General features: G+C 36.9%; 2 protein-coding genes across 4 annotated transcripts; one reads left to right on the forward strand and one right to left on the reverse strand.

Annotated features, from left to right (window-relative positions):
• Positions 1-161: 161 nt before the first annotated feature.
• On the forward strand, positions 162-18,713 carry trpm1a (transient receptor potential cation channel, subfamily M, member 1a). Of its 3 annotated transcripts, none has more exons than XM_056267320.1 (27): positions 162-416; positions 3,689-3,765; positions 4,154-4,352; positions 4,474-4,687; positions 4,915-5,039; positions 5,119-5,290; positions 5,645-5,819; positions 6,067-6,190; positions 7,645-7,717; positions 7,942-8,042; positions 8,198-8,371; positions 10,200-10,334; positions 10,666-10,716; positions 11,014-11,154; positions 11,359-11,388; positions 11,549-11,841; positions 12,591-12,819; positions 12,911-13,042; positions 13,660-13,797; positions 13,884-14,012; positions 14,093-14,344; positions 14,432-14,624; positions 15,677-15,697; positions 15,787-15,931; positions 16,052-16,254; positions 16,342-16,474; positions 17,252-18,713. In XM_056267320.1, the coding sequence occupies exons 1-27, from the start codon at positions 327-329 to the stop codon at positions 18,453-18,455; spliced, it is 4,953 nt and encodes a 1,650-aa protein (XP_056123295.1). In that variant the 5' UTR covers positions 162-326; the 3' UTR covers positions 18,456-18,713. The 3 variants fall into 3 exon arrangements, with proteins under 3 accessions (XP_056123295.1, XP_056123296.1, XP_056123297.1); XM_056267321.1 differs by having other exon boundaries at positions 14,432-14,606; XM_056267322.1 differs by lacking the exon at positions 15,677-15,697 and having other exon boundaries at positions 163-416; positions 14,432-14,606.
• A 2,054-nt stretch (positions 18,714-20,767) lies between these two features.
• Positions 20,768-24,518, reverse strand: rab8b (RAB8B, member RAS oncogene family). Its single transcript, XM_056267313.1, has 8 exons — positions 24,237-24,518; positions 22,519-22,579; positions 22,120-22,180; positions 21,963-22,040; positions 21,777-21,866; positions 21,554-21,619; positions 21,377-21,427; positions 20,768-21,146 (listed from the first exon to the last, which is right to left on the reverse strand). Exons 1-8 carry the CDS (start codon positions 24,358-24,360, stop codon positions 21,054-21,056), a joined length of 624 nt encoding a protein of 207 aa, XP_056123288.1. The 5' UTR covers positions 24,361-24,518; the 3' UTR covers positions 20,768-21,053.
• Between the last annotated feature and the right edge of the window lie 233 nt (positions 24,519-24,751).

The raw sequence follows: 24,751 nt of genomic DNA on the forward strand, positions 1-24,751 counted from the left end.
GCTATTTTTTATTTGACTTTTACCCAAAGTAGATTTACCTTCAATCACCATTTATTAAATCTCCTGCATTAAAGAGCATCACTCATAGGGCAACTCCATTAAGCCTGATTACACAAACACACACACACACACACACATATACAGTAGCCGAGGAAGGGGGTCTTTGTGTCAGCGTCATACTGTTTGCATCTCGCTGTGTCTGTATTAACCAGTCTGGCTGGGGATGTTGGACATCACTATTTTCAGTTGTTGAACATTTTGTCTTCTGGTCACAGAGACTGTGATGCTACATTGGGATGGCTGGATTTTAGGAGCTCATTATAAAGATGGATAACAGGGGATTTGGAGGGAAAAGGGGCAAAGAGGGGTCCTTTAAGCGTGCATCTATTAAACGCACATCCTCTGGATCTCAGAAGGTAAGAGACCCCAACAAACTTTGGATTCCCCCTATTCTCCACCGACTGCAATTTATTTGGTCATCTTGAGTTGTTTAAGAAACATTGAATTATGTTCGGGATCAGAGCTGTAGCTAGGAATTTTGGGCCCTCTGTCCCATTTAAATTGTGGGCTTGTAGAATCGTTCCCACTTTTAACCCGACCAGCTTTGGTTGCTTTGGGCATGGTTAATTAACCGAAGTTACATTGTCTGACTCTTATGCAATGAATTTTTAATTTGTTTAGGATTCGCCACATTTTTGAAGACTTGACTGTAAAATCAAGCAGTTTAAATTGCAGGCTTGTATAATGTTAACAAAAATGGGATTTCTGTTATATTTTTATATTGGCAGTGATTTTGGATGGTCAAATACATGTGTAAACTCATTTGGTGAATGCACTGATTCCCAATGGTGCTCTTGATATCTGAGGGTGCACTCACACACTTGCACGCATACATCCAGAACAAAACCTGTTTTCAGCATTGTCCTGTAATCTCTGATAATGGCCCAGTAAAGAGCACTGGCCCGGGTAGCTTAAACCCCTGTTCTCTGTAATTCTCAATCTTATGTGATTAATGCAGAGTTCTGTGGAATAAATCCAAACTCAAGTGGACAGAAACAAACTTAATGGGCTTACAATGCACATGAAATCATTGCAAATCAGCTTGTGTTCTGTTTGCACTTGAATGGAAAACAGTGTCCTGAGTTCATGAAAATTCAAGGTTGTATTAAAATTTCCAGCACTGTCATTTTCAAATGACCTTCCAACTCTGTAAACTAGGTATCCTGACCAACACCATTTTCTCTTATCAAATGAATACATGCTTTTAAGTTATCATTTGCAACTGAACATGTTATAACAGAATGTTTATTAATTCAGTGTTCACAAAAAAGCTATTTTAAAATTTAATGTTAAAGATCTTAGGATTATAAAATAGTAGTCCTGACTCCTGAATGTTTTTAGGAATGAAAAAATCACCATGATCAACAATAGTCCATATGTTGGACTAATATTAACTCCCAGAATCATGTTTTTGGGGACTCACAATGAGAATACATTGTATTTTTCTGTGAAATTATCTTTCTTGTAAACATTGTGGAAATGCAAGTCTTTGTTTCCTATTGGCAGACAGAGTTGATTTGCTTTTTGCTTGATTTGCTTAGATGAGGATTATCTGAGTTGAGCTTCTCACAGAGCTCCTTTATGTAGCTGCTCACGGGGTAGACATGTGTTAATGTGAGAGCTTTAAGGGACTAAATTATAATTATGGATCAGCGGGAGCAGATTTTTCTGGTTTTCTCTTTCTGTTTAATTTACTAGTCAATCTGTTTCAGGAAGCTTGTGGACTAGGACAACATTATCTATGCGTCTTTGGATGGTAGCGTAGATAAAACAAGGAAAATATAATCTATAGAAATAATAGAATAGTGTCACTAAAGCTCTTTCTTATAAGGCATTGTCGCAATCGGCTGTGACTGTAGTAGTACGCACACGACAAAGGAGTAAGAACAAAAATTCTTAAAATTTTTTAATAAATCCAAAATAAACACAAGAATAGCAGGAGAATGGGACGGGAACTAACTAAACCAAAACAGAGCATACACGTTACAGGTATAAGGTAATTTCTCCTCCAATTTAAAAAAATAAAATAATAATTTTATATATATATGAAAAACGATTTTGCCTAAAAGACAATTCCCATAACAAAGTAGGTTGAGAGAATGGTTTGTGTGACTGTCCAGCTTCATCTCTGGGAAATTCCACATGTGTGTTTCAATGGCCAAACCATTTAGGATTTGAGAGAAATGAAGCTCTAAAATACCCAAATCCAAAGATGTCAAAAGCTGTCGACAGATGTCTAAACACAAATCTCACATGTGTTTGGGAAAGAGCCAGATTGTATTTCAGCGAGACTGCTCTTTGTGAATGAGAGTGCTTGTGCTTAATTTGATTTCTGTATTGGTTTATTTATTTTTTAATGTGGTGCTGCTACAGTAACATTGAACAGTTTTATAGATTACCTTTCTGAAGCTGGTAAAAACTTACTGCTTCCAATATAAATGCTAAATTAATGGCAGGACTTTAAGGACTCCAGGCATTGGTGTCTTTCACATCATTCTTATCCTTCCCAGTTTACCTTAACAAACAGCATTAATAGAAGAGGTATGGAGGGGCTAATAGTGAGATTAGCATGTTGACCAATGAGGCAGATTAGACGGCCTCAGAGTGGGCTTTAGTTTGTGGTGTTCCAGTGGATTGGTCATGAGGTCCCAGCAGGATAATCTTCAGCAGTGGTCATGAGACTCTGAGACTGAGGTCCAGCAACACGTGGTCCAGGGCAAAATAAAGACCACTGCCCCATAAATGAAGGCCACAGGCAGTTGAAGGCATGGCAAGCTGGAAGAAGACTTCATAACAAGCCGGCCATTATGTAAGCCCTTTGTCTCTCTCTCTTTAACTTCAAGGGTAAGTGCCTGTCTAGTCAGTTTGAGCTTAATAGATATGTTAATGATGATACCTCATATTTATTGGTTGAATGTTGTCTGTAAATTAAAAGGGAAAGTTTGAGTTTACAAGCTATTGGATAGTCACTGTAACCGGTTTGCATCCCAGTCTGGGCTTTGTTAAGACCTTGTTCCATTAAAGACATATTTTTTGTATCCACAGCATCAATTTTCATTTTCTGTTTGGTTTATTATTGTGGTATTGAGGTTCAGGCATATTTCTGTAAATATCCCTGTGTTACACAAACAACATCAAGCTGATTGCATTTAAAGTTCCATCTCTTCACTGCTATGTCTTCTGTAATTTTGCTAAATATATTTTTATGTGTCACAAGCCTTTTTTTTCACACATTGTCTTACACATTAGTGCAATTTAAATTCTTAAAAATATGAAAAGGAAGTAAACAATTGAGAGTGGGAAAAGTTTTGTGAATGTATGTGACAGTTCAGTTGATTTCATAATTTTAATAGTGTGGTTTACAGCTGTTATGAAAACTAGAAAATATACTGTACACGCAGATAACCTATGTATAATCACAATTCTTTTTACAAGTTCTGTTTTTATTGTTTTCCACATCATTAGTCAGAAATAATTTAATAAACAGATAAGCTGCAGAACAGATTTTTGTAGCTACCGGAAAAAAAAGAAAGTAACGAGTTACATAAGTGATTTAGGAAATGTTTAGACATGACATGAAAATGACTGAGTATGAGTTTACTGAATTCTCCTGTTTTGTGTCTTGCAGGCTCAGAAGGCATGGATTGATAGGACATTTCTAAAAAGGGAGTGCATTCATATATTCCCCAGCAAAGAGCCCAACAAGTCAGTAACAGTGTTATTATTGTTAACTAAAACTGAAATTATACATATAAAAAATCAAATTAAAATATTAGATGGAAAAACTTAAACATAAAAAACTTAAAATTAGAAAATAGAAACATTAAAGATAACATAAATACTAAAACTTAAACTAATATTCAAATGAAAACTGAAAATATAAAAATAAAACTAATTTGCTTTATTTGTAACATTTACAAAGTACTTTAGACCAACTAATTACTACAATTTTTTTTTATTGCAACATGATAGTTATAATCTATAAACATGTTTTATTCAGCACTCAATAGCAGTTATTTAAAATTTTAAAAATGAATGAGATGTGCTATGGTGGTTAAATGTGGCTTTTTCCCCTTTTTGCTAACTGTTGTAGATGCTGTTGTGGTCAACTGGTAAACCAACATGTGGCTATTCTTCCTGGTTCCACCTATAAGAGCGCAGATGAAGGCCAGGGGGTGCAGAATGAGCCTTCACAAGAGAAATGGTCAGTTGCTAAGCACACACAAGCCACGCCCACTGACGCATACGGCATCATTGAATTCCAGGGAGGAGGTCATGTCAACAAGGCCATGGTATTTTTTTTTTTATTACAAAATTTGCTCATATACTTTGGGAGTCATCTTAGAAATTGTCCTGAACATTGTATACCCTTAAGTCATATAATTTTCTCTCCTCTTCCTTGTTCATCATCAGTATGTCCGTGTGTCCTATGATACTAAGCCTGATAGCCTTCTGCATCTAATGGTGAAAGACTGGCAGCTCGAGCTGCCCACCCTGCTCATCTCTGTGCATGGCGGCCTGCAGAACTTTGACTTGCAGCCCAAACTCAAGCAAGTGTTCGGAAAGGGCCTGATAAAAGCAGCGGTCACCACTGGGGCCTGGATCTTCACTGGAGGAGTTAGTACAGGTGGGTGTTTGACTACTGAGAATTGCAATTAAAATGGCACCAAAACAAGAAGGTGGTCATTGAGGACCAATTCATGGTGTGACCTAACTGACCTCACTTAAATGGTCATCTGTTATTGTTTCAGATGCTAAATCATGTACTTTCCTGTTGAGCAATAAACTGCGAATGACTCCACCACATGACACACTAATGATTTAATGTTTTTTCCCTTTTGTCGCATTACACAGGAGTGATTCGCCATGTAGGAGATGCGTTGAAAGACCACTCCTCCAAGTCCCGTGGGAAGGTGTGTGCCATTGGAATTGCACCATGGGGTATTGTGGAAAATAAAGAGGATCTGATCGGACGAGATGTAAGCCATTCGTGTCATTTGACAGGAATACATGCACTCGGTTTTTGAGTGATGTATCATGCGTTTTTGCTTTGACCAGGTGACGCGACCTTACCAAACCATGTCCAACCCCCTCAGCAAACTTTCTGTGCTTAACAACAGCCATTCCCACTTCATTCTGGCTGACAACGGCACTCACGGAAAGTATGGCGCGGAGGTCCGTCTGCGCAGGCAGCTGGAGAAACACATCTCTCTGCAGAAGATCAACACACGTAAGTCACTCAAACAACTTTCTGACAACAACTAGTAGTGAAGTCAACTTTTTGAAGACAGTAAAATAATATTAATGAATCCACCAAGTCCAAAGGGAATCAAACCCTGTTGGAGTCCATAAATGTTGGTCTAGTGATGAAAGGCCTAGTCTGTGACCTCCTGGGTTTCCCTTTGTCATCCTATGCCTGGAGTTCCTGATGAGGCTGGGACAGCAAAGGGAGGTCCAGACGTTGACCCATACTGCAGTCAAAACAACCATCTCAGTCATCCTCGAAAGCATCTTTTCATGTCTAATCACTGCTTATTTTGTGCGTATTTGTACATGAGTATGTTTTATGTGTGTGTTTGTACAGGTCTAGGTCAGGGGGTCCCTTTGGTGTGTCTGATTCTTGAAGGCGGCCCGAATGTAATCTCCATTGTGTTGGAGAGTCTGCGTGAGGACCCTCCTGTACCCGTGGTGGTGTGCGATGGCAGCGGCCGAGCATCAGATATCATTTCATTCGCTCACAAGTACTCTGAGGAGGATGGGTGAGAAAATATGATGATGGTTTAATTTAGTGACTATTAATGATTCTTAAAGGTGCAGTTCTGTAAATGTTTTGTTTTTTTCTTAAGGATATTCACTACAGAGCAGGAGAAAAGATTTGTTTTTACTGAGAGGTTATTATGCTGTTGAAAAAAAATAGGAACATATTGGTGACCTTTAACATTAAAATCCCATTTTCAATTGACCTCCTCTGTCTCACGGTTTCTAAAAATGTATGTTCTGGTGTAGGTTGGTTAATGACAGTGTTAGAGAACAGCTTCTAGTAACCATACAGAAGACATTCAACTACAACCGCAATCAGGCACAGCAGATTTATCTCATGGTGATGGAGTGCATGAAGAAAAGAGAGCTGGTGAGTAAAAAAAGAAAAGAAAAAAAAGATGGAATGGCAAGAAAACGGTTTAAAGGCAAGCTTGTTCCAGATTTTTGATGCAATGTAAAATATACTGTTTATTTATGAAAAAAAATATTTGTTTGATTGTTATATTTCACAGATTTGATAATAAACATGACTGTCATTCATTCAGCCTCATTTGCTTTTTTTCATATCATACATTGTTCTTATTTTCTTATTCTCATTTTTTTCTATCTTTCACATCATTATATTCATTTGCATGTCATCCCATTGAGTGATTGCACCCTTCAAGAAAAAATATAGTTATGTTCCCCAAGGCTGCATTTGATGAAAAATACAGTAAAAACTGTAATATTAAATTAATAAACAGTTTTTTTATTTGAATGCATTTAAAAATCTAATTAATTTCTGTGATGGCAAAGCTACTATTACTCAAGTCTCAGTGTCACATGTTGCATCAGAAATCATTCTAATCTGCTGATTTAGTGCTCCAGAAATTTAGTGTATAAATGTTGAGCTCCTTAATATTTATATAGTACCGTGATACACATTTTTTTCAGGATTCTTTAATGAATAGAAGGTTAAAAAGAACATTTATTCATTTATTTGAAATTAAATATTTTTTGGAAGTCTTTATTGTCACTTTTGTAATCAATTTGATGCATCCTTGCTGAATATTAGCTATTAAGTATTAGCTTCTATAGCGTACTGACCCCAAACTTTGGAACGGTAGCCTATATAACTCATGAATGACAAACACAAACTGGCCTAAATGGTCATAATACATACTGACAAATGGAAACATGAAATATAGTTTATTCATTTTCCCACAGCTATTTTTATTTATCATGGTTGGACAGAAATGTAATATGAATTTGATCTAATTTTATATGTATGTTGAAAGAAAATAAATGATTAGAAGGATAAAATGTGAGCAATACAGAATCATAATGATTTGATGACTGATAGGGGGCACTGCGTATAGCACAGGGCTTCTAAATATAACACATTCACAGTGAGGAAAAAAGGAGTGAGAACCTGCAGTAGAGCATGTTGTAAGATTTTTTTTTTTTTTTTTTTTTTTTTTTTGGAGCACTGGCATAGTGATGTTCTGACTTTTATTAATTCTTTTAATTAATTTAATTAAAAAAATTAATTTTTTAAAAAATCTGATACACTACAATGCCACATAGAACAGCCAAGATGCACATGCTTATTGTTACATGTTTATTGTTATGTGTTTTCTCCGTTTCCCTAAAATGTGTTCCTCACATGGTTTTGAGGAACTTGCCTTTGTAAAGAAAATTCAACTTTTTTCAAAACATAAAAAAACGTACCATCCCCAAACTTTGAATGGTAGGCCTAGCGTATAATTATATTGATATACTATGTATGGTATACTATTTTAATATATACATTCCACACAGTTTTTACATTTTGTGCTGAAACAGATCACAGTTTTCCGCACGGCTTCAGAGGGTCAGCAGGATATTGAGATGGCCATCTTAACTGCTCTGCTGAAAGGTGAAATCATGTTCAGACCACATTCACACAGTTTACAAATAGCACTAAGCCTGAACATTAAAATAGCCATGAAATATCCCTGAAAAGAACTTTGTTTTGTATCAGAATATTTTTTTTTTTTTACATAATTTTCTTCTAGCTTTTTCTCTCTAATTCTATTAAGCTCTATTCTATTAAACTTCTGGTTTAAAATTCTAGATAATTTTGTTCTTTGGGTTTATCAGGCACAAATGCTTCAGCTCCAGACCAGCTGAGTTTGGCTTTGGCCTGGAACCGTGTGGATATCGCTCGCAGTCAGATCTTCGTCCACGGACAACACTGGCCTGTAGGTGTCGCTATGCACAGCTGTTTTATGGAGCACATAGCACACAGATTTCCTACAGTATAGGCCTACTCGTCGATAGAAAGTATAGAAAAATGAAATTATTTTTAAAAATACATTTGCCTTTTTCAATACATATTCATATATTACCTCGCCAGACTGCTAGGTCTCTGCCCACCTCGTCCACAAGCCAGCAGGATAAACCAAAGAGCCCCATCGCCACCCGTGCCAGCAAGGGTAAACCTGCCAGGGGCAAGAAGGGCAAAGGTGCCAAATCCAAAAATGAGCCTCCAGAGGAGACAGACCCCAGAAAACTAGAGCTGCTTAACTGGGTAATTTATTTTTTAGTAATTGAGTCAGTGAGCATAGCCTATGGAAGCTTGTTCCGCCACAGAATAAAGAATTTTAAAAGATAATTGCGACTTTTTATCTCACAATTGCGCTTTTTAGGCCTACATCTCGCAATTCTGACTTTATTTCTTAGAATTGCGTTTTATAAAGTCAGAATTGCGAGATGGGTCATTCTACAGAAACGTCCACTTTTCGTATGGCAAGATGTCTTAAAATCTATTTATTTTTCTAACATTTAAACTTAGACCACATTATAATATTTTTTTGTGCATTTATTTAAAGACGGCATGTAGCATTTAGGCCTACTTACTTATTTGGCAATATTGGCAAGGTTTTTATGAAATATTATTTCTAAGTTTTTTCAGCACATGTAGTCAGAGTTACAGAAAAAAATAATGTAACAAATAAGGAGATTATGTTTTATTTGTTTTAATCAGGTTTGTTAAAAGTGTGCTTGAATAATTTTATTTCATTTGCGCAATCATGTATTTGCTAAAAAAATGAAAATATTTGAAAACCAGTTAAAATCAAGTAATGATGCAATCCTTTAAATATTAACTTTTGAGTGTAGCAGAATTAAAATGGATGTAAAATTGGTATGTCACATGTGACATTTAATGTGACAGAAAAAAAACAGTAATAAAGGTGACACAATGAATCACCAATGACATACATAATACCAAATATTCTTATTCTTGAACTATAACTAAGAAGATTAGACTATATTGTTACATTAGGCATACAATCTAAATGAATACATTTGAATAAAGTTTATCTGTGGGAGTCACTGTTTTTACTGGTTTTACCCATTAAAAAAGGTGACACCAGTGACAGTAAGACCAGTGACAATTTTCATGAAAAATGTATTTTACAAAATGGCTGCTGCAAGGTATCAAACCACATGTTGTCGTTCATGGTTTACTAACTAAATTAAGTAGTTTAAACCTTTTTTTTCTTCTTTTTTTTTTACAATTGCCTAAAAATAAAGTATGTCATACCAGTGAGTTCAACTAAAAGCTTCATATGAAATCATGAGATAAATGAGAAAATTTCTGACAACTGAAATTGGAAGAAGCAAGTCAAGTGATGTCACCAGTGTGATTTTTATTTCAAAATAAGAGATTTTTGTTTAAGGGTAAAACCAGTGACACAACTCCAGGGGACCACTACTTTCATTATACATTTTATAATATTTATTCTGCATTTTGTTTTTTTTATGTGATTTACATAATATATTTGATAGTTATGTATACATTATTGTATTTTAAATGGTAGAAAAACCTGTAATTGACCTCAAAATAAAGCATTTCCCCTCTGACTGTGGGGACGAGCACTTCTGTGGTGCTTGGAATTCTATATAATTAATTAAAAAACAAATATTGCCACATTGATGGCTCAAGAATGTGTACTTGTTCAAATAACATACTGTTTTATTTTAGAATATAAAGAAATTGTAACCCTAAAGTATTTTTTTCAAGTGCAATATTTCTGTAAAGGCTAGGGACAGAAAAATTCACATTTCAAAATGACCCAGACATAAACTCAAAATTACATGTTATAAAGTCAGAATTGCGATATATAAAATGTGAGATTAAAAAGTAGCAATTACCTTTTTTATTTTTTATTCTGTGGCGGAAACAAGCTTTCATAAGCATGTGCTTTACTCAGTGCAGAATAAACAGGGATGTGTGTGTGTATGTTTAATTGAAGTAATTTGTACATTATACACAAAGTGTTTATACATGTGTGTATGTTCTTTCTGGTGAATTAAATGTAATATTTTCCTGTGTGTGTTGATGTGTTAAATAGGTTAATTCTCTGGAGCAGGCCATGATGGACGCACTCGTGCTTGACAGAGTGGATTTTGTGAAGCTCCTCATTGAAAATGGCGTCAACATCCACCATTTCCTGACAATCCCACGGCTGGAAGAGCTCTATAACACAGTTAGCACACAATCATCAATTAATGGAATATTAGAGGGTCACGTAGCCGCTGTTTTACTGTGCTCTCCATTTTACAGAGTGCATTCTATGCATGTTTTAATAATGCAACCATTGACGAATGTGAACCACATAGAGATTTCACCAGTCCCCTCCTCTTTTTCTAAGCAATATGATTTGAAAATGTCAGTCGTGTGTTCAGTATTATCCATTATCATATCATTTTATGTAATCTGTTGTTGAGGAGAAAGCACTTTAGCCCACAAACATCTGTGTGTTTTACAGAAAATGAGCTTTTCAGTGAACTATGTATGATTTTTTTTCTGTCATTCAGAGGTTAGGGCCCATCAACACACTGCATTTTGTTGTCAGAGATGTAAAAAAGGTAAAGTTTATTATTCATAATTTGTGCCATGATCATTCTTGTCATTGAGATTATCAAAACAACACATTGTTTTTTCTTTCTTTTATGGCCTATTGTTCTAAAGAATAAGATTTGAATCTTCTTGACAGTGTGTGAATGAATGAATGCAAGTGTGCGTTTGAATTTGTGTTTGTAATTGTGACAGCATTCCATCAAGTTTTATTTTTCTCTCAGTAGTTTCAGCAGCATAAGCTAAGCCAGAAGTGCAGCAATAGAAGGACCAGTTATTTTATGACGTTATGACATTAATGTTTCCAGGGAAACCTTCCACCAGATTACCAGATCACTCTGATTGACATTGGCTTGGTTCTGGAGTACCTCATGGGAGGGGCGTATCGGTGTAACTATACTAGGAAAAGTTTCCGCACACTCTATAATAACCTCTATGGACTGAAAAGAGTGAGTTATCACCAAACCCCTTATACCTGTCTTTGCTATGGTCTATCACAAATTATTAACAGAAGCATAAAAATGCAGGGGTTTTTTAGCATAAAGATTTTCTATTGTTTGTATTTCTAATTTAAAATGTTATTTTCCAATGTGTCTAATTCAAAAAAGCTCAAACAAGTGGCTGACTGACTCCAACTTTCTGTTCTCTTGTAGCCCAAAGCGTTGAAACTTCTGGGTATGGAGGTAAGCCACTAAAAAAATTAAAAACTGAAACCTTATGTTTTAGATTGTCTTTATATATTCAGAATGTTTGCAAGTACTGTGTTGCCTACTCTCACACAAAAGAAATGTGACTGATAGCTAAAAACTTGTATTTGCAACCGATTCTTTCTGTTTTGGACAGGACGATGACCCAGGACCTAAAGGCAAAAAAAAGATGAAGAAGAAGAAAGAGGAAGAAATCGATATTGACGTTGATGACCCAGAGGTCAGTCGATTCCAGTACCCCTTCCATGAGCTGATGGTGTGGGCAGTTCTGATGAAACGCCAGAAGATGGCGCTGTTTCTCTGGCAGAGGGGAGAGGAGGCCATGGCGAAGGCGCTGGTGGCGTGTAAACTCTATAAAGCAATGGCGCACGAATCCTCACGGAGTGAACTTGTAGACGACATCTCACAAGATCTGGACAATAATTCAAAGTGAGAAATATTATTATATTTTATTATATTATATTATTAATTGTTTAGAGCCAGTAAGATTTTTTATGTTTTTTAATGATTGGTAAAAAAAAAAGTCTCTTAAATAAACTGTGAACTGTCCAAACCATTGTGAAGTTAAAGTAAACTTATGGTCATACTTCACCAGCAACTGGAATAGGCTATCTGTATCTATCACCTGCTCACCAGGGCAACATTTATTTGATAAAAATAAATAGAGTAAAACAGTCATATTGTGAAATATAATTACAATTAAAATATATATTTTAGTGTATTTTAAAATGGCAAAGCTGAGTTTTCAGCATAATTACTCCAGTCTTCAGTGTAACATGATCTTTCAGAAATCATTCTTATATGCTGATTTGGTTGTTGAAATGTTGAAAACTGTTGCTTAATATTTTTGTGGAAACCATGATAAATGTTTTCATTATTATTTGATGAATAGAAAGTTCAAAAGAACAGAAATTATTTTAAATGGAAATATTTTGTAACATTTTAAATGTCTTTACCGACACTTTCATTGTTGAGTAAAAGTATCAATTTCTTTAAAAAAAATCTTGCGTATAGTATAGAGTGTATCTATAATTTTATTAAGGAAGGGCAAAACAGTAGCTATAGGTTGCATGGGACAGAATACAATTCAATACAATACAATATCACTATTATTTCTAAATCAAGCAGTCACACAGTCACTTCTCACATAAAACATCTCTTCTCCCTCTCACACTCAGGGAATTTGGACAGTTAGCCTATGAGCTGCTAGATCAGTCATACAAACATGATGAACAGGTGGCCATGAAGCTGTTGACATATGAGTTGAAGAACTGGAGTAACTCCACCTGTCTGAAACTGGCTGTGGCTGCCAAACACAGAGACTTTATAGCCCACACCTGCAGCCAGATGCTGCTCACTGACATGTGGATGGGCTGCTTGCGGGTGGGCAAGAGCAATGGACTCAAGGTCTGCAATAAAAAATAAACACACCACATTTATAAGCCATAGACTCTAAGTGTTATATATCAACATGTGTATCATTCCATATCATTCCTAGGTGATCCTTGGAATCATTTTTCCTCCAGCCATCCTTCTCCTTGACTTCCGAACTGGAGATGATCTGTCTTACCAAAACTCCAAAGACAAAGAAGAGCTCAAAGACAAAGAGGATGATGCCAAATCTGGCAAGGTAAATATATGTACACTACCATAATGCCTGTTTTTTCTTTGCTTTTTTTTTTAAAATAATTTTTTTAAAGAAAAAAAAATACTTTTATTCAGCAATGATAAATAAAAAAATACTATTTATAATGTTTTAAAAGATTTCTATTTCAAATAAATGCTGCTCTTTTAAATGCATCACAAAAAAATAAAGCTGCATGACTGTTTTTAACATTTATAATAATAAAAAAAGGTATTTGAGTAAATCATCATATTAGAATGATTTCTGAAGGATCATGTGACACTGAAGACTGGAGTGATGATGTTGAAAATTCAGCTTTGACATCACAGGCATAAATTAGCTACATTTTAAAATATATTACAATATAAAAGTTATTAGTTATTTTTACTTGTAATATATATATTTTGTTTTTACAATATTTCTGTTTTACTATAATTTTATTTTTTACTTTTGATTAAATAAATGCAGCCTTGATGAGCATAAGAGACTTTCAAATACATTTTAAAAAACCTTACCGACCCCAAGCTTTTGAACTGTAGAGTATATACAATATAATCTGTATTATTTTATGGACCTTTATGAGGTGAAAGTGAGCAAAACTCATCATGGATGTTTATTGCCAGGATGGCACTGTGAGCATGGACGCAGCCTCTAAGAAAGGTGATGAGGAAGATGGTAAAAAGAGACAGAAACGAGTGCCTGTTGGGAAGAAGATTTATTACTTCTTTAACGCTCCGTATACCAAGTTCTGGTTCAATACGGTATGTGAAGTCAAAACTAAATTTTGTTGTAGCACGTTTATAACATCATAAACTGGAAAAAATATAATGATTATGTATCTACTCAGACTGCCTACCTGGTATACCTGATGCTGTATAATTACATCATCCTGGTGAAAATGGAGAGATGGCCATCATTGCAGGAATGGATCGTCATCTCCTACATCATCACTCTTGGACTGGAGAAAGTTAGACAGGTGAGGTACAGGTATAGGTGAAGTTGCTAGATCGTTATATTTTTGTGTTTCCTTCATTGGACGCATGTGCTTGTGTGTAGATCCTGATGTCAGAGCCGGGAAAGCTGAAACAGAAGATAAACGTATGGCTTGAAGAGTACTGGAATATCACTGACCTGGCTGCCATCACCACATTCCTTATGGGACTTTTACTGCGCTTGCAGAATGAGCCTTACTTGGGCTACGGACGCGTCATCTACTGCGTGGACATCATCTTCTGGTACATTCGTGTCCTCGACATCTTTGGAGTTAACAAGTATTTGGGACCGTATGTCATGATGATTGGTAAAATGGTGAGAACCTACATGAAAACTTGAATATGAATGACTTTTTGTTTGTTTGTTTTCCTAACAATAATGGTGTTTTTTATGTGTGTGCAGATGATTGACATGCTGTACTTTGTGGTGATCATGCTGGTGGTTCTCATGAGCTTCGGCGTGGCACGTCAGGCCATCCTGCACCCGGACGAGGAGCCGACCTGGCGTCTGGCGAGGAATATCTTCTACATGCCCTACTGGATGATCTATGGAGAAGTGTTTGCTGACTCGATAGACCGTAAGACTAGAGTTCATAGTAAGATTCTGTTTCCTGATTCATGTGTGGATGATACGTCTAGTCTCCATTCCACCCTTTCTGTATCTGTGAACTCTGCAGAAAGATTTGTGTCTCATCTCCTGATCATGTTCACACTGCTGTGGCTTTCGCCCTCTACTGAATCATGTGTGATGGACTGAGTGTGTGACAGTGCTGGTCTTTACCTACCCTGCTTGTGAGTTTTAGGTTTGTAGCTGTGTCTTCTAATTGTTCATAGTTGTTGACTGATCTTTTTTTTTTTCACTTTTACATTTCTGTTCAAGCATTCTGCTACTCTGGCATTTATGTGTGGTAGCACTAATTGTTGTATCCCTTGATTACATGTATTCTGCTTGTATATTCTCATTTGCAAGTTGCTAAATGAATAAATGTTTTAAAAAAAATCATATTTGGTACAAAATGGTAGTTGTACAGTAATATGTGAAATTATTGTTATAAAATAATTTAAAACATAAATTATTGTGCGAGTACACTACCGTTCAAAAAATGTGGGGTCAGTCCAAACTTTTTTGAAAGAAGTCTCTTATGCTCACCAAGGTTGCATTTATATCACAAATGCAGTAAAAACAGTGAAATATTTTTTAAATTTTTACATATTTTAAAACGTAATTTATTCCTGTGATGGCAAAGCTGAATTATGTGTCACAAGATCATTCTAATATGCTGATTCGGTGCCCAAGAAACATTTCTTATTATTATCAATGCTGAAAATGATTGTGCTGCTTAATATTTTTGTGATCATTTCCCCCCCCCCTGAATCTCTGATGAATAGAAAGTTCAAAATGACAGTATTTATTTGAAATAGAAATATTTTGATCCTTGCTTAATAAACGTATTCATTTATTTTAAAAAAAATCTTATTGGCCAAAAACTTTTGAACAGTGGTGTATCTTTTCTATCTTCACTTGAAAATTTATTTAACTAATCTTCATAATGCACTGTAAGATATTGCCAACATGTAGTTGGCTGATTGTGAAATGATAAAAACAGTTTTTATCTGTGCTCTCTCTTTCTTTTCTACATACTCTTAGTCTATGCGATGGAGATTAATCGTGAGTGTACAATTCTTCCACTATACCCACAATTCAGTGTATTTAGAATCACGTCATGGTTGAATCTTAACCTCTGTTATTTATGACAGCACCCTGTGGTGAAAATTTGTATGATGAAGATGGAAAAAAGCTCCCTCCATGTATACCTGGGGCCTGGCTCACACCTGCCATCATGGCCTGTTACCTACTGGTAGCCAACATCCTACTGGTCAACCTGCTCATTGCTGTATTCAAGTGAGTCAAAGACTAAATATAACGCTTACCCTGTAACATAAAGCAGTGATGTGAGCCATAGCACTGTATTATGTTCTCATTTATTCATCAACTCATCAAGAGAACTCATTCCCTTCACAGTAACACGTTCTTTGAAGTGAAATCCATCTCCAACCAAATATGGAAGTTCCAGCGCTACCAGCTAATCATGACATTCCATGACAGACCAGTGCTTCCTCCTCCTCTCATTATCTTTAGCCACATGTACATTGTGTTGAAGCGCCTGTGCTGCCGCTGCAGAAAGAAACAAGAAGGGGAGCTGGACGAGAGAGACCGCGGGCTGAGTTATTACTCCTTTACTGCTTCAGTCTATCAATGTTATAGCAACTTATTTTAAAACGGGCTATTATCATCTTTTTTCTTTTTTTCAGAGTTGACTCTGAGTCTGGAGGAACTGAAGGGTCTGTATGAGTTTGAGGAACAGTGTGTGGAGGAGTACTTTAGAGAGAAGGAGGACGAAACGCATTCTTCCAATGATGAGCGAATCCGAATCACTTCCCAGAGGTACTGGATGGAAAACAACTGCACCTGCAAATGTAATTTCAGGGCTCAACAAGTTTTTTCTGCTGTTCAGAATGATCTATTTGTATTTTTTAGCATTGTTCTTACAATTTTTTTTTCAAATCTGGAAATTATACAGTTAAAATGTAACTCCATATATTCATAAACATTTAATGAATATTGTTGTTGTTTTTTAACTATGGCATACAATGTAAGACCTTGCAATTTTTTTTTTCCTATTTGGGCCGTTGAAAAAACTCTAGACGCGAACAGTGGAAAGGAAAAAAAAGCACGGTCCTGAGATGTGTTTTTTAAAAACATGAACAGCTTTTAACTTGAGCGGCATCATGCACAAGACGCTTTAGAAGAATGCAATGGAGTGCAAAAATGCATTCTGTGCATTAGACCCATACTAATGCTTTCAAGACTATTATTTTTGCAATTTCACCAAATCCAGGATTTGCCATCTAGCCAGATTGATAACTTTCTTTGGTGACAAATAAGCAGAATTTGCAACAACAATGTAGAATATATCACAGAAATCCAAACATTTAAGTTTAAAAAGCATAAAAAAAATGGATGTACTGAATTAATGAATGTAAAATGTTCACCGTTAATGTAGCACTGGCCCAAAAGATCCAGTGACAGTTCTGTCAGCTGGCCCCAAACTCTCGCACACTGGCTTTGGGCAAGCAGGCCCTTCTTATTGTTGAGCCCTGCATTTAGAATAACAATTGAGTTTAAAACGACAACAACCATTTGAAACTCTTGCTGTTGCAGGGTCGAGAACATGTCCATGCGCCTGGAGGAGGTGAATGAGCGAGAGCACTCCATGAAAGCCTCTCTTCAGACAATAGACTTGCGCTTGGCTCAGCTAGAGGAGTTCTCTGGCCGCATGATGCACGCGCTGGAGCGGCTGGCTGGCATCGACCGCTGCGAGCTGGTCCGCTCTCGATCCGGGAGCACAGCGGCCGTCGACCAATCCGGCCTGCTTCGTCGCGGTAGTGTCAACAGTGCTGACGGCTACAGTTTGTACCGCTGGCACTTGGATGCTGAGGACCGTGGTGATGAGATGTCAGGGGACAGGAAGGGCCAAACAGAGAATCGTGGCAGTATTGGCTGCGGCGAGCTCCTTCTAAATCCTCAACATGTTTCATCCTACGGTCCCACATTGGAAGTGGTCCCCCTTCGGCAGAGGTCACGCTCCAGCTCCAGTGTGGACATCCTCATCTCGCCCTGTGAGTCACAAGGCGGAGGCCAGAGTTCTCAATCCTCAAAACTCACCTCCGCTCATCTCCCTAAAGACCCACAGGTTCTGCTAGAAGCTAGGATCGACGCAGCAATGTCACATCCTCTGGAAAGGGCGCAGTCCCTGAGGCAGCACCCAACTGAAACTCAAAGTAACTCACTTTCGTACGGGAACAGATCCCAAAGCAGCACATTGTATGTCTCGGTGGCCCAGTCGAGGTTGGGCAATTCGGAAAACACATGGGCTTCGGAGCCTCACGGCCTACAATATCAAGCAAGCAGATCGCCAACGCTAGGTCGCTGGCCTCCACGTTTCGATTACAAAGTTCATCCCTCCCCGTTCGGCCTTTCACCCAAGACATCTTCAGAGAAATCAAGACAGATAGAGGACCGAGATAAGGAAGGAGCTTCTAAGGAGAGCAAGAGGACAAAAACCCAACAAGAGCAAAGTGAGGAGAAGAAGAATGACGAGAATGAGACGGAGGCAAATAGCGAAAGCATCAAAACAGAGGGGGGAGAAGAGAAGAGAGAAGAGCTGACAGATTCAGATCACTTGTATGTAGCAGAGGACAGGATGTACCCCTCACTCAGATCTAAGAGTCTGAACACTAATCCACGAAAGGTGAAGGCCGCAGGGGACATCCTGGATAAACCTCGAGCAGCCAGTAGTGTGAAAGACCTGGCTGGGGCCTTTGAAGTCAACGCCAATGACTACAGACCCTCCAGAGAGACATAATTTTAGTAAGATAATCGCAGGAGTGCAAGCTTAAAGAAGTGTATCAAGTTTTTTTTTTTTTATTATTTTCCAGTATGGAATACACTTAACTAACACTGGTTATGCTCATGCACTGACATCTTAGCTAAAAGGCATACTTCATACATATTTATGAGGTACGTAATAAAACCTGGTAATGAAAAGGGAAATAAGGGTCTACCTCTGTGCTGTAGATCTTAAATATCCCATTTTTCAAAATAAAGGGAACTTTAACTTTCAGTGATGCTGTTTATTATTCAACAACTTTCCAAATTCCTATTCCAAATAAAGCAGAAAAATATTAAAATATCATATAAATGATATATTATCTTATATGGTAGCGCCATAAAAAAATGAATCGAACACATGTAAATAACTTAGAAAAGATATTTTAATCTTTTTTACATAATCAGTTAACTCTGACATATTATAGAACAGACACTCTGACATATTATAGAACAGACAAGAAAATCAAGGAAGACGTTATAAAATAGGACATAAAAGCTTGCATTGAACAGTCAGTAAGACTATGCTCATATGGGAGGTTGAGTGCTGTCACTGTTTCATTGAAAAATATGCAAATGTGCCTGCATGCATATTCAAAACATGACTACAGGGCCATTAAAGGGATAGCTCACCCAAAAATGAAAAATATATCATCATTTACTTATGCTCATGTTATTCCAAACCTGTATGACTGACTTTCTTCTACGGAACACGAAAGTTTTGGTTACCATTGACTTCCATTGTATGGACAAAAAACAACACCCCATTTTCTTGTTCCAAAAATATTTTCTTTTGTGTTCCACAGAACAAAGAAAGACATACAGGTTTAGAATGACATGAGGGTGAGTAAATGATGACCAAATTTTCATTTTTGGGTGGACTATCCCTTTAAGTGGATATGGCACACCTCCGAGCAGCGGTTCTATCAAACAGATACAAAACAGCCAATGGAACTCAAGCAATCGTACACCCTTAAACATTAACAGTAGAATCAATCATTCATTCATTCTGAGTAACTTAAGTGACTGTGAATTCAGAAATTTGAAGATTCTCAGCGTTTCAGTTTGAATTTTGTGTTTGAATTTGTAACAGGCCCACATGGAATCTGTACATGGAAAAATTAGCAGATTTACGCAGAAATTGAACGTCTGATATGCTCAAAGGTAATAAGAGTTTAGTATTCTCAGCTCTGGTTAACAAATTTGACCATGTTTAAAACCATTTAGCAGAATTTCAATGGATTTCACCCAAAAAAATCAGCGATAAGAGTCTGCAGGTTCCATTTGGGCCTGGTAAAAGCCCAATAAGCTCAGAGGACACTTGAACACAATCAAGCTAGTGCAATCTTGCCCTCTTTTTTGAGTGGCTGACTTCACAAGCAGGACTTTAAGTGGTTTATGAAGTGAGGAGGCTCTACGAGAGACCCAAACACACAGATAACAGTGCACGACTTAAAAAAAGATATTGTTGCAGTGTTGTTACTGTAAACACTACATGACTTCACACTCATAAGAGTCTTATAAAAGAGGGAATTAAAAAAAGACAATGTAAAGAATACTGTGACGACAGTTAATACATTTAAAAAATAAGTATTAACAAATAAATCTCACATAAGCACGGGTTAACATGTTTTATATGAAGTGGTGAGTAAAAAGATGCTTACGTATAAAAATATAATACCATTAGTAAATGTAATACTGTATATACTAATATACAGGGCCTAGCTGGCTGCTGCTTCAACAAGCATTAGGAAAAGTGTCCTAGCCCTCTCTTTAAATTCTTTCGCTCTCTTTTCATGCTCAATATGTAATATATGAGAAATTACAACCAAAAAAGAAAAAATTTTGACTTCATATTAATCACAGTTTTGATTTCTTTTTACTTTGGTCTCTGTTACAATTAAGGTTAATAACGTAAAGTCAGGGAAAGGGGGAAGACTACAACCTGTGGAACGCTGCTTTATATTCCACAGTTTATTGCTGCTTTGGAACAGTAACTAAAAACAAATTTAAGAAGATAAAAAAACATACAACGACAACAAAAATTATATATATGCCTTTCAGTTTGACCAATATTTAGCTGTCAAACCATCAGGTTCTTCAGTTGCTTCAGTTTAGGTCCAGTCTTTATTGCCAAAAACTGCATAATGGCAGATGTTTGATATCTGTAATCTCTTCATATTCTTTCCTTCATTAAACTGTGCTTTAACAAAGCACTTCAAAATCAATGCAACTATATAAATTGTCTATATATAATTGATTACTGACATTTTAAAGGGGGAAAAAATGTTTTCAAAATTCAAATCAGGCAACACTAAATTATGATTGGCCCAGGGAGGGTTAAGGTGGATGGATATTTTGGTTTAAAAGAAATGTTTTGGGAACAGCTCAAGAGTCTTTTATCTAGCATACTTTCTTCAGGCCTTAGATGAGGCAGACTAAAGTCCAGAGCTCTCAGCAGCAGCTAACAGCTGAAAGTCCAGTGGTACTGTAAACTCTCGCATAAACACACACACACTGAGCTCAAACACACATAGAGAAATGATTGAAGTCATTCACACACTGAGTTGCTGGGTTAGAGCAGAGTGCAGCGGAAGAAGCTTGGCTTCTTAGACCGACTCTCTGTGATTTTCACTGCTCCTCCTCCACCCGAAGGGTTATTCTCATTCTAAACACAAAGATCCAAGCAAACAAGAATCCATTCAGCATTAGTGTCCGAGATAAAGCCACATTTAACGTTTTTTTTTCATAACTTGAATTGACACAATAAAGACATCGCATATATTGCGAACATTTCAATAACATTAACATACTACTGTGTTTGAGTCAGTGAGCAGTACTAAGCGTATCAATTTTCTTAGATAAGATTATAAACATTTTCTACATCAGCATTCTCACCATTTTTCTGTTTAGTCTGGTCATGATGTCCCTAGCAAGAGTGACAAAGGACTAGAATTGAAGAAAACAGAGATATGACACTACTGTAGATCAGATGGTATGATACCTTGTAAAATATGCAAATCTTGCTCTGTCAAATGAATCAAATTAGATCAACATTAGACAATTCTCCCCCACCTCTTCAACGTTTGTGCTAGATTTTGCACTGGTTTCCAAGAACTTGATTCCATAATCAATAGCTAGCTGTAGCAACAACAACAAAAAAGGAACTGTTTAAATAACCACATCAGCATTTTACATACAGCTTGTTCAAGCAGTTCCTTTGATCAAGATTTGTTTTATAAAATAGATTTTTCAGTAATCTCAATCATTTATAAATTATTTTTTTAATTGTACATACCTTTTCCCCTTTTTCTTTTGAAACTTGTCTCTTGTCATTCATGTCACATTTGTTACCCAATACCATCCTTTCCACATCCGATGATGCGTGCTGATAAAACAGACAGAAGTGAATCCATATGACAGACTCGCTAAATGAAATGAAAACTTCATGCTTATTTTCTCCAACATTAGCTCAGTTTCTCACCTCCTCAATGTTCCTGATCCAGTTCCTGATGTTGTCAAATGATTTCTCATTTGTGATATCATACACCAGCATAATTCCCTGTGAAAGTGAAAAAAACACATAGCTTATGAATAGTAACCACATTATTTACTCAAAAGAATAAGGCATTATAGCTTACCATTGCTCCTCTATAATATGCAGTGGTGATGGTTCTAAACCTCTCCTGTCCGGCTGTATCCCTTTAAGGCAAATTTAAAACACACATTTCATTTTAAATATTGCATGTGTATACAATGATACTTTATATACCAGTATTGGCCATAAATCAAAACTTGATTGAGGGCTGTGGGACGAAAAATGTTGCATAATTTCCAACAATATTATATTATAAAATGTTTTTTAATCAAATTGACTTAAATTCTCCCCATTCAAACAATAATAGGAAGCCAGTGGATGAATCCAGCAAATGAAGATATGCTTCAATGGCATGTTTTTCCCCACGCCACGACAGGCCAAATCTTTCCACGGGTTTGGGCATCTCTGCTTTATAATGTATAACGCAGACTTGTACTCTCACCAGATCTGAAGCTTGATCTTCTTCCCATCCAGCTCAATTGTTCTGATTTTGAAGTCAATTCCTGCAATAATAATGTTGAGAAATAAGTGAAACACTGTATCTCAATACCTTGTATTCGCACATTGGAGTCCTATGATGACACGTTATGAAACTGACTCATCTCAGAACACATCACAACTCTTTCCGCTGAAAAGGGAATCGGCCCATTAGCACGTTTTCATGGTGTAACCATGGATATGGAATGTGTAGAAAGGTCAGAATGGTTTAACATATGCCTGACCAACTGAATTACTACAGTGTTGCAAAAGGCTTTACAGACGATGCATGTAAAACTGTTGCATTTGGTAGCAACAGATTGTGATCCTCTGCTTATGGCAATTATGAGAAAACTTGGCAGTGTGTGTATGAGGCATACAATCCTGCCACCAGTGAAAGCTCGGACAGGACATGGGACGGGATGTGACACAGCAGTATTGTCCATGGCAATAGGGGAAGTCTGTGGCATAACAATGACAAAAGGTCAAGGAACTCTCACACGGGTTTCACACAGGAAATGACATATTGGTCCACGGTAGAGACGAGCCTTCCCAAAGTTGTGTCAAAAATATCCCAACAAATAACGTGTTCAAGAACTATAAGCCTGGTGACCTAGTCCATGTATGTGTACAATTGCTTGTGACATGATTTTGCACATTCTTATTTTTAGAGGTTCCTATTCCGGTATAACAATATAGGTCAGCTGACTTAAACAGTTTACTGCTTCAAGGTAATAATAGTGTTAAAGTTGCAATGAATCGGAAGTAGTGACACATCTTCCTGTATTATGACTAATCAGATTATCAAAAAAAAAAGAAAATATGTAGGGCTTGGTTTAATTCTGGGGTCTGGGATTGGATTTTGAGATGTGTGCATTGCAGTCAATAGTGGAGGCCGATGAACACCAGTCTGCTGGGGCGAAGTTTAAGCAGACTTCATGATTATTGGAGAAGTCGCGTATACGTCACCAGAGAAAAGTCTGTCGTTTCACAGGAAGGTCCAGTTATGACATTCTGAGGTCAAAACATTTTTTTTTTAAATGAAACATGCACAGATGAATTGTTCACAGTACAATCAATAGCATGAGTTTAGAAAACGTTGAATTATTTTCATGCCAACTTTAAGGTTAAAGTGCAATTCAAATATAAAATATATATATATATATATATATATATATATATATGAGATAAGCCACTTGAGACTGCACACAAATCCCCTTTTTAATCTTATCCAAGTAAAGTGCTCGCTCTGGCCCCCTTGACATTTTGTTTAGTGGTGAAATGTGAATCTAAACACCTAAACGTCTCTAACCACAGAAACGAAAGTGCAGTCCAGCCCACACTGCTAGCGAACAGCTAATCAGGCTGCCATCATGCTAGCTATATAAACACAGCATACTCTCACGTTTGATTCAAATTACATATAAAAGAGTATATGCCAACTGATCCTGACATGGAAAATCGGTTGTTTGTCATTTTAAATGCTAATAAAAAACAAGTCGATGAATAGCTCAGTAAACGGGCTGTCACATTCACGGCCTCTTCCTGTCACTCCAACAGACAGTCACGCATGTAAACCTCCATGTATCTCTATAACAGCTTATTTCTCCTCCCGCAGGACTACACAGTAAACATTCCTGTAATCTATACATACAATTCAAATAGTCATAGTGTTTAACTGACCTATAGTGGAGATGAAAGTGGTGTTAAACGCGTCCTCACTGAATCGAAACAGCAGACACGTCTTGCCCACTCCGCTGTCTCCGATGAGCAGCAATTTGAACAGATAGTCGTACGTTTTCGCCATGTTTCCTGTTTCTCCTGCCTGGCTACCTTGCTTTGGATCGGTAGCAGAGTAACGGTATTCGGCTAACGGTACATAAAAGATGCGGTTGAACTTGTGTTTCCTGACTTTTCTGCACACAGCAGTGAGGAGGAAAAGACTGGGCGTGTCTGTCGTGACGCCATCGCGAAAGGTAGCCTACTAGTGTGGAAGTCCCTTTTCCCCACATAAGAAAAAAGTCATGCTTTTTTACATCATAATGATGACTTAAAAAGTCCCTGCGACCATGAAGTGGATGGCCATAAAGAAATATAAATTATGAGATAAAAAGTCACAATTATGACATAAAAAGTCATAATATAGGCTACTGCGTTTGTCGTCATAATTATGATTATTTTAGTTCATCAAAGTTTAT

This window comes from Rhinichthys klamathensis, unplaced genomic scaffold (genome assembly GCF_029890125.1).
Source record: "Rhinichthys klamathensis goyatoka isolate OS25496 unplaced genomic scaffold, OSU_Roscu_1.1 h1tg000258l_1, whole genome shotgun sequence".
Lineage (NCBI taxonomy): Eukaryota > Metazoa > Chordata > Actinopteri > Cypriniformes > Leuciscidae > Rhinichthys > Rhinichthys klamathensis.

Excerpts from the sequence above, each read along its gene's own strand:
- trpm1a (XM_056267320.1), top strand. The coding sequence starts at position 327 with ATGGATAACAGGGGATTTGGAGGGAAAAGGGGCAAAGAGGGGTCCTTT. Across the intron at positions 11,389-11,548 it reads TGAAACTTCTGGGTATGGAG|GACGATGACCCAGGACCTAA; the intron begins GTAAGCCACTAA and ends TGTTTTGGACAG. Across the intron at positions 15,932-16,051 it reads CTGCTCATTGCTGTATTCAA|TAACACGTTCTTTGAAGTGA; the intron begins GTGAGTCAAAGA and ends TTCCCTTCACAG.
- rab8b (XM_056267313.1), bottom strand. The coding sequence starts at position 24,360 with ATGGCGAAAACGTACGACTATCTGTTCAAATTGCTGCTCATCGGAGAC. Across the intron at positions 22,041-22,119 it reads CATATTATAGAGGAGCAATG|GGAATTATGCTGGTGTATGA; the intron begins GTAAGCTATAAT and ends TCACTTTCACAG. Across the intron at positions 21,428-21,553 it reads CTAGCACAAACGTTGAAGAG|TCCTTTGTCACTCTTGCTAG; the intron begins GTGGGGGAGAAT and ends CTTCAATTCTAG.